Below are 9,847 nucleotides of genomic sequence, written 5' to 3' on the forward strand. Positions count from 1 at the left end.
TTAGCATTATGCGGTTTCACCCAAAAAATCGGCTTCGTGTGGACGGGGCCAAGAAGGCGAACATCACGTCACCAAGTCACCAAGACGGGGAGACAGCGCCAGGCGACGCCACTATCTGCCAATGGATCGTGGATGCCTGGGCTGATATAACAGTCTCAACTGTGGTCCAAGCTTTCACGAAGGCAGGAATAATCACTGAACTGTCAGGCAACAGCAGCGACACTGACTCGGATAATGACGAGAGGGATCCGGGCATGTTGGATGCCGTAGGCTACTCGCCCAACTGTTCAAATCGGACACACAATAATTCGAGGGATTCGTAGACGGGGAATGAACTGAAAAAGTGAGCTTATTGTTAAGAGATATTGATATTGATGAGATATTGTTAATATGCACATTAACGTCTGAACATCGTTACCATGGGAGTGACCGGAGTTGTCAGAACGCTTAATAAAGTTTGACTTTATCTGACTGTTTTGTTGACATTCCCTTTAGCACAGCTCGGTCTTGTCGATGCATAACGCAACCCCAGTCAAACGTTTGACTGCAGTATCTTCTATTCTATGCGCCTTATAATCCGGTGCGCCCTATATATGAAAACAGTTCTAAAATAGGCCATTCATTAAAGGTGCGCCTTATAATCCGGTGTGCTTTATAATGCGGAAAATACGGTAGTCCTCGTTTGTATTTCTTTCGAAATGGTGAACTTTTGCATGGAGCCATCTTCTATGTCAGATCCAGTACCCTCCACCAATGTACTTCAGTTTTATCAACAGCCTCTGTTATCTTAGCTTCAGACGCTGTGGATGTTAGTTTCTGCTGGTGAAGTCCCACCCACTGGCACTGCTCTAATAGGTCTGTAGCGTCAGTGGGTCAGTGGTAGCCTGGCTCCGCCCGCCTAAGTACTTCCGCTCAATTTGAATTTCCCTTCAGTACTAGGTCTGGACCTGCTGTATGTAATTTGGTTTTCTGGTGCCGCCACAGCGGCCACCAATCAGCGAACAGAGGGCGTGTCTGAGAACAATGACGATAAAGTCGTACGCCAGTTTGAGTTGTTGTTGTAGGTCGGTAGTTGATTTACAATGTGCAATTTTTCCCTGATAAATTAAATTAGACGAAGAAAAAATTGCAGCTGTCGTTGACGGACATTTTCGTACAGACGCGCAAGGTGTTTGGTTTGTGTACAACCTGCGCATGATTCCCGGCGCATGACATACGTCACAACCAAACGTTAGCAATTGGTTACGGCAGATCCAGAGTGGCACTGGGCAGATCCAATCATTTTAAACTTCAACAGACACCCGCCTTCAAGTGAGTTAACGTTTGTCAATTGATTAGATCCAGACTCTCTGTACAAATGAAATTAAATGAAGTGAAGTACGAGAGTCTGGTAGAACCAGGCTAGGTCAGTGGTTGTAGTCTTACGAGAATCATCCCCTCTTACACTTCCTATTTTCTTGTACGCAAAAATCGTCATATTGCATTATTGAAAACAGGAAGTGTTGGAGATCGATACGGATCTCTCCAGTCTCTCCAGAAAATAAGGGAATGATGCTAGACCATTCAAAAATATGCGGGGGGTTCTAAAAATACAAAGCTTATGTGAAATGGGTGAAGTTGCCCTTTAAGATAAGATGAGAATCCCAAGCATGGAGATAAATAACATTTCCCCCTTAAAGTTAATGCCAACACTTATCGTTAAAAACACATTAGGGAGATATCAGGTTGTGTCTGTTTTGTGTGTTCTCTATGCAGGCTGGAGGGAGCAGGATTTAAACCCGGCATCCTCTGGTCTTGATAGGAGTCTGCAGCAGAGTAGCCAGGCAACGAGCCAGAACCTTAAACATAAAACAGTGCTTTAGAGAAACGGTTCAGCCTTTGAATCACCTTTCGTTCTACCAGGCTGCCCATTCCCCATTGATCAGAATCAATATCATCTACTGATTTAGAGGGTTCTGCCCATGGCTCAACCTGGCATTTAGGACATGAAACCACGAACACCTGTTTTGATAAATTTTTTGGGTGAATTGCAAAATTGAGAGTTTGTTTTATTTTTCATTTTCATTGTTGATGCATTCTGTATGCAAGCAAAATAAATCCCCAGGCAAATGTACACACGCACGCACACATGCACACAGACAACAAGCAGACGAACATGGCTCATGGTTTTAAAGTTATCAATGAGCAAATCAAAGCTTCAGGGAAATCCACTGATCACAGCGCTGAACCCAATCCCCTCAGCGGACCACTGGAGCTGTGACAGGCCCAGCGATTAACCTTCACATCCAGGCCTGGACAGCTTTAAACTGATTACCTCCAAATCCAGTGGACGCTCTGGTTTAAGTGATTCAACCAAAAGGAAAAGTCTAATGGTCCCAGTCAATTCATATTCACACTGAGAATCTCATGAACAGCCACATCAGATTCAGAATCAGATTCCCAAACCCTGTTCACATTGACATTCCAATCACATTCCCCTTCCAATTCACTTTGGTGTTATATGAGAGGTTTTAGCCCGTTTGGCCAAAGTTTGACACAATTATATTCAACCCCATTTTGTGACTTTACATTAGTGGAAAACATTATGGTTCTTGTTCAGTCACTTTTAATTCTAATCATTTCAGCTGGCTAAAATGCATGCAAAGGAATAGTCCTGTGGATGAAAAAATAACAATATCTGTGTCAATAATTGTTCATACACGTTCATGTGTATCTCTCAATGCTCACCAACATAACACTGGTGTCTTCAACTAGGGCCTTTTCTGGACTGCTCATTTGTGTCAAATCGTCCACAAGAATTATTTGTTTAAAAAACGAGTGCACTAACCACGGAAACATATCTTGCACCAACCACAGTTTTGTCCTTAATTGCGGTCAAATGCAGTGTCAACACCAATGCAACGTTACTCCCTGTCGGAACGAAGACCACGCAGGTCAAAGACGCCACACGTCTGTTCCCCCCTGATCTGCATTTCCATAACGCCTTAAACATAAGTTTAAGGCTTAAACCAAAGCTACCTTAAACTTAAAGCTAACCAGGCAGCGCACAGTCCCCCCCTGCACTCAGACGAAGCGGGGGAGTTCGTCTTCTGGCATGACCTGAGAATCTGTTGTTCGTCGAGGCAACCCCCAAGACGCAAGTTTGTACGTAACCCCAGGACGGCCGCTAATGTCACCGCGGCCCCTAGAGGGCGATCTCCTCGCCGTGCTGTGGCCGCCTGGTCCTCCAGCGTGCCCGCAGCTTGAGCAGGATGCGGCTGGCTGGGTCGGTGTACTGCCGGTTGGCCATGCCCAGCACCAGCGGCACCACCGCCATGCTGGCCACACCCGTGCACGACAGCACGATGTGCACAGTGGAGCTCCAGCGGGTCTCACTCAGCAGGAACGCCACGCAAACGTGCATGTAGATGACGTAGGGCAGCCAGCACGCCAGGAAGGTCAGCGACACGGCTGCCACGCAGCGTGCGTACCGCAGCTGGAGCCGCTGCTCCCGGTCTGACGCCGCGGCGCCGCGCTCCAGCGAGCGGTGCAGCCGGCAGATGTCGCGCAGCTGGCCGCGCGTGATCCACAGCACGCGGCCCGTCATGCCGGCGATGGCCAGGATGGCGGGCAGCACCAGGCCGTACACCTCCAGGTAGATGAAAGCGTTGGGGAACACGCGGCGGTACGAGCAGCAGAAGGACGAGGTGGTATTGGCCGCGCACGGCGCCTCCGCCCGCCTCTCCTCCATCCGCCCTCCGACACCTGTGGGGCAGCAGTAGTCCCAATCCGGGGCGGACCAGTTGTTCCAGCCGAAGGCGGGCAGGGCGGCGTACAGCAGTGGCGGTACCCACACCACCAGTAGCGCCAGCGGGAAGCAGCGGTGCACCCACAGCCGGCTGTAGTGCAGCGGGCTGGCGATGCAGGTGTAACGCTCGTAGTGCACCATCACCAGGTTGAGCAGGAAGGCCAGGAACAGGAAGTTGGGAAAGACGTGTGCCACCAGGCAGGAGCTGAAGCTGAGCTGGCGGTTGAGGCCCATCCAGGGGATGAAGGGCAGGGCCACGCCCGTGCACAGGTCGGCCACGAGCAGGCTGAGGAAGAAGTAGTTGGGCGTGTTGTGCAGCTTGCGGTTCAGCGCGATGCCCAGGATGATGAGCAGGTTGGCCAGGATGATGGAGGTGGACAGCGGCACGGTGATGGCATAGATCAGCTGCTCAGCCGACAGCAGGGGGTAGCGGGAGGAGGGGGCGGAGCGGTTGGGCTCCATGCCCATGGCGGAGACCTCGCCACGGGACAGACGGGGAAGGACGGTAGGGGGTTGTTCCCCAACGGGAGGGTTGGGGAACGGGAAAGGTTGACCCATTCAGAGGGCGTCCGTCTGTCTGGCCGTCGAGGTGTTGGACACCTGGAGGGAAGCACAGAGATGTTTTGTTTATATTTTTAAATCAACAATATTAAGGTAAAACAACAATCAGGCCAATAGCAAAACGGCAACATTTTCCAGCCAATAGATTTTTATCTATTGCATGTGAATTCTCCCCTGACCTCTGGAACACTCTCCCCTGACCTATCTGACCACCACCCACCCTCGTACACCACTGCCTTTCCTTTTGGCGGCTGAACACGTTACACACGGGTTGTTTCGCAATGATGAAACAATCGTGAATTAACCAGAGGTTGTGTCATTTGGCAGGTAGAATAAAAAAAGTGGATTGGCGTGCAAACGATAGACAAAATTACGAAATGGTGACACACGTCACATTTTTCCGGGGGAGGAGGATGTGGTTGAAGGAAGTCAGATATCGGACAAGCTAACGATAGATTACACATTAAGATGAAGAGATAATTGATGTGTTAACGTAGAAAAGAATGTTGTTAACACATAAACCCAGAATGACATTAATATATGAATACCGGTGATGCCAGACATCCATGTGATACAAACACAGCAAGGTCATTATTCATAACAGTATTAAGTATAGCAGCAGTGTTTATGCTCCACGCAGCAACATAGCCGGACCGTTCCACCGTTAATCACATGATACCATTCTGTTACAAGACCCTCTGCCACCAGTCACACCACACACATTGTTCTGTCGTAAATCTCTGTGTGAGGGGGAACGTTTTTGTTTGTGTGTGTGTCTGTGTGTGTGCGTGTATGTTTTTGTGTGGGTGTTTCTGTGGGTGTTTTTTGTGTGTGTGTGTGTGTGTGTGTGTGTGTGTGTGTGTGTGTGTATGTGGTTGTGTTTCTGTGAATGTATGTGTGTGTGTGTTTGTGTGTGTGTGTGTGTGTGTGTGTATGTGTGTGTACATGAGTGTGTATGTGTGTGTGTGTGTGTGTGTGTGTGTGTGTGTGTATGTGTGTGTGTGTGTGTGTGTGTGTGTGTGTGTGTGTGTGTGTGTGTGTGTATGTGCGTGTGTGTGTGTGCACAAGTGAGTACATTAAGTCAACTAGAGTAACATGCGGAATCTCGACAAAAACTTGGGACAGGAAACTATGGACCATTAATTAAAGATGAATCTGTACTCTGGAGTTATATTGAGCTTTGTGTATGTTGTCAGGAGGAGGCTACTGCATCAAGCACTTTGATATCACACAACACACACACACACACGGGTGGCCAGATCTCTGACCATCCAGTACCTGTGATAGGAGCACAAACGCGTCTGTGTAAAGTGTGTTACCAGAGCAACAGTGTTTTAACAAGAATAAATATGGGTAAAGCTTTGACAATAAACACATTATTACAGAGTTGAGGTCTGAATCAACATTCTGTAAAGAAAATAAATGGTCTACATTATATTTTATATAATGTATTTTGTATCCATGTAATTGATATACAGAATATAAAGGTTTGTTTGTCTTTATTTGTTTAAACCCCTGGAGTCAAGACTGGATATTGGAATGAGAAATAATAAATAGTAATCTTAAAAATATTATTTTTAAGACTCATTTCTTGAAGAAGAAACAAAAGTTTGCTGTTGCTCTTATTGTATGTTGATAAACTGTTTATCTTTCTGTATGCTTGCCTGTTTCATTTGATCACCGTTTTATAATTTCAATACTCGTCTGCTGTCTCTTTTTTCAACCAGCTACAAAGCCTACTATACAAAAGCACAATATAGGCTTAAGAAAACACAGTTACTGTCTTCAGTACTGTTCAGCGTAGTAATTATATTCAATAAACTAGTACACCCTTACCTTCAAAGGGGTAGATTCCGCCTGCATATACATTTTAAGAAGTATATAACATCCAGAATTCAGGGCAAAGTTTCAAAGACTCCCTCGGTCCCCGTCCAGACACTTCTGTCTGCTGCAGCACTAAACTGAAAGGGTTTGGCTCAAGAGCCGGTCAAACTATCCAACGGAGTTAACCCCCGCAACCCGGTCTCTCTGCCAAACGGACCTATCAAGATCCTGAGAGAGAGCGGAACAGAGAGAGAGAGAGAGAGAGAGAGAGAGAGAGAGAGAGAGAGAGAGAGAGAGAGAGAGAGAGAGAGAGAGAGAGAGAGAGAGAGAGAGAGAGAGAGAGAGAGAGAGACAGAGAAAGACAGAGAGAGACAGAGAGGGATGGAGCTATGATAGAGGTGTGTGTGTGTGTGTATGTGTGTCTGTGTGAGTGTTTATGTGTGTGTGTTAGTGTGTTTTTGTGCGTGTGTGTGTGTGCTTGCGAGTGTGTGTGTGAGATTTATATATATACTGTATATATATATATAGATATGGAGATGGAGATAGAGACAGAGGTATGGGAGAGGGAGGGTAGTTCCATGTGGAGAGACTGTCTGAAAGAGGAAGTGCCCACTAGAGCACGAGGGGCACTTCCCCCTCATGCATCCTCATCCCCCTCTGGAAGAGCACCTAAACAATGTTGTTTTGGGTCTGACCGGGGCAGAAGACATGTCCCGCTGGGTTGGGGGGGAGCAGGCCTGGTCGGGAGACACAAGGCAGCATCCCTGTGTGACGCAGGCTGCACCTCTATCAGATCTGGATATGTTTGTGTGTGTGTGTGTGTGTGTGTGTGTGTGTGTGTGTGTGTGTGTGTGTGTGTGTGTGTGTGTGTGTGTGTGTGTGCGTGAGTGCGTGTGTGTGTGCGTGCTTGTGCCTGCGTGCATGCGTGTGTGCCTTTGCGTGCCTGTGTGTGCCTGTGCGTGCATGGGTGAAAGCTTATGTTTGTGTGTCACATCTGTGCTACTGTCTAGTGCTCGGGATGACTTCGACTCCATGAGCTGACAGGTTGTGTGTTGAAGCCCCAAGCGTCCACAGGTCTCCATGTAGACATCCTTAACGAGCAGGAGGCTTGTTAAGGATGGCCCAATCCCCGGCTGCTTGATACAGTCATGATAGTCATAAGGTAGTCCTATCAGAGGGCTTCATATCTTATTCACTGTCTTTGTCTGTCGTGGTCTACTGTATCTTACCCCCTTACCAACAACGCAAACCTGGTGCTGGTTAGGGTTGGTTCTACACGCCGACTCCCCAAGAACCAGCTTGATTTTCCACAGACTTTAGGGCTAGAGTAGAGTCACGTCAAAGCGTCAGAGCATACGACCCGTTGTCCTAGCAACGCGTCAGGACGTTAAAATTCACGTTAAATGAACGTGTAAAATTACGCTAACCCAGTACTAGACGTCACTGGTTCTTGTTTCTGGACCGGTGTGGAGTTGGTGCTGAGTTGGAACCTGTTTGTCTGGCCCGGAGCCAGGATTATTTATGTGGAAAAGCCAAGAAACGGTTTGAGATTAGCACTGGCTCCGAACCAGCACTGGAATCGATTGGTGGAACAGCCTTTAGCCTTAGCTCGTAATGCAGTACTATGGACCCCTGTCCGCATTGGCTAGCCAAGTTATTTTTCCTTGCATACCCTGTTGCTTTATGTGTTCCCTTATTGCTGACCGTCTCTGCAACGCTTGACGATTGTCATTTCGGCATTTTGTAGAGGGAATGTAGTTGCCTCCTGCCGGGGGCCATCTTGTAAGACGGTACCAATAGTGGTCCTTAACGGTTAACATGGCCGTGTCTACTAATGACCTGCCCTGTATCAACAAAGGGGTTTCAATAGCAGTGTAACTGTCATCATTAAAAGGTTTCTGTAATTTAATTATTACTTTCATATTATAAGACATAAGGAAATTCATTTTTGTTTATATTAGTAATTCAATAATTGTGTTCGTTATTCAGGTTTAAAATTGTATTTAAATAGTTTGTTGAATGACGTCACTTGTGTGTGTGTGTGTGTATTTAGGCTGATGTTTTGTCAGTTTGTGTCAGTTTGAGATGCGGCATGAGAGAAGGTGAACAGCTTGTGATACGCATCGCCGAAAATAATCTAGTTTCAAAGTCCCTGTAAATAGCATGCAGCCAACGAGGTATGTTTCTTGTTGTTTCCCTGTATTTTGTTTTGCTTGTTTGGCTTTTTGTGTGCCGTGTAATTTATGATTTTATGTAAAGCTAATGCCGTGATTTCTGTTGTACTGTGTATGCATTCATCTATAGTTTTCACGGTGGAGTTGGAGTAAAAGGCTACAATAAAACCCGTCAAAGGAAACCATTGGTGTCTACCGAATGCTATTAGAGGGAATTACAAGCAGCATCTGCTAAATTATCAAATAGTTCAAAGTAAATAGGAACTGTAGGTCGGTGGTTCTGTTTGTGTGCGCGCGTGTGTTTGTGTGCGTGTGTGTGTGCACACGGTTGCGCGGGTTTGTGCCTGTGCTTGTGCATGTGTTTGTGTGTGTGCACGCGCGTGCGTTCGTGTGAGTGTAAGTGTGTGTGTGCCTTTTGGGGTTGTAGAATGTGTGGGTGTAAGGGAGAGGGGGTTAGATCCCAGCCTTATCTCCAGACCCTCTGGTTACTGAATCAGGTCTGCGGGTAGAGGCTGGGATCCTGCTCTGGGATGGCTACACAGTAGATGGTGGACATTTTGGTTCAGAATCCAGAATGTTGATAATAATAATTTGGCCTAGCAATTGTTTGTCCTCGACAGTTGTTCTATGAACATCCTTGCTGTTCCGACAGCGATATATTGTTGTATTTCTTTCTTCTGACAAATGTACTTATTGTAAGTCGCTTTGGATAAAAGAGTCTGCCAAATGCACTAAATGTATGTCAATTTGGTATTATGATTACAATATGTAGCCATAATATCTTTGTTCATATAACACACACCATTTCTAAATTTGACCAAACAAAAGGTTTCCCTGCCTGTTCTTGAAGCCAAAGACGAAGACGAATCGGGCAACGTATCGTGTACTCAGGCGCAGACGCTTTTATCCAGAGCGACTAACAATAAGTACATTTGTCAGAAGAATGAGAAACAACAATATATCGCTGTCTGAGAAGGTGAATGTTTCATACGCACTCAAAGGTCCTAAATGTTGATGATAGGCTGTTTTTCCCTTCAAGGAGATAACTCCATTCATTCATATCCCATTCATTAAAACAAACATTTACACTTTACCATGTCAATGTCCTGAGTGTGCGTACACGTGTGTGTGTATTTGTGTGCGTGTGCATGCGTGCGTGTGTATGTATGTGTATGTATGTATGTATGTATGTATGTATGTATGTATGTATGTATGTATGTATGTATGTATGTGTGTATGTGTGTATGTGTGTGTGTGTGTGTGTGTGTAAACCTAAACACAAATTAATAACAGTTGTCAAACATGGCTGATATTTAAACATACCGGATGGAACGGCCAGGAATGGTGGACGGTTGTGTGTTGATGGCCAGACGCGGCCATAGTTTGGACTGGGGGAGATGGACCTGTTCTGGTTAGATAGCGTTATGTATACACCCTACACACACACAAACACACACACACACACACACACACACACACACACACACACACACACACACAC

At 46.4% G+C, this 9,847-nt stretch overlaps 1 protein-coding gene across 1 annotated transcript; it reads right to left on the reverse strand.

The window, feature by feature from the left end:
• Nucleotides 1-2,027: 2,027 nt before the first annotated feature.
• LOC115542949 (G-protein coupled bile acid receptor 1) lies at nt 2,028-6,422 on the reverse strand. Its single transcript, XM_030355463.1, has 2 exons — nt 6,185-6,422; nt 2,028-4,387 (listed from the first exon to the last, which is right to left on the reverse strand). Exon 2 carries the CDS (start codon nt 4,343-4,345, stop codon nt 3,185-3,187), a length of 1,161 nt encoding a protein of 386 aa, XP_030211323.1. The 5' UTR covers nt 4,346-4,387; nt 6,185-6,422; the 3' UTR covers nt 2,028-3,184.
• Between the last annotated feature and the right edge of the window lie 3,425 nt (nt 6,423-9,847).

This window comes from Gadus morhua, chromosome 4 (assembly GCF_902167405.1).
Source record: "Gadus morhua chromosome 4, gadMor3.0, whole genome shotgun sequence".
Classification (NCBI taxonomy): domain Eukaryota; kingdom Metazoa; phylum Chordata; class Actinopteri; order Gadiformes; family Gadidae; genus Gadus; species Gadus morhua.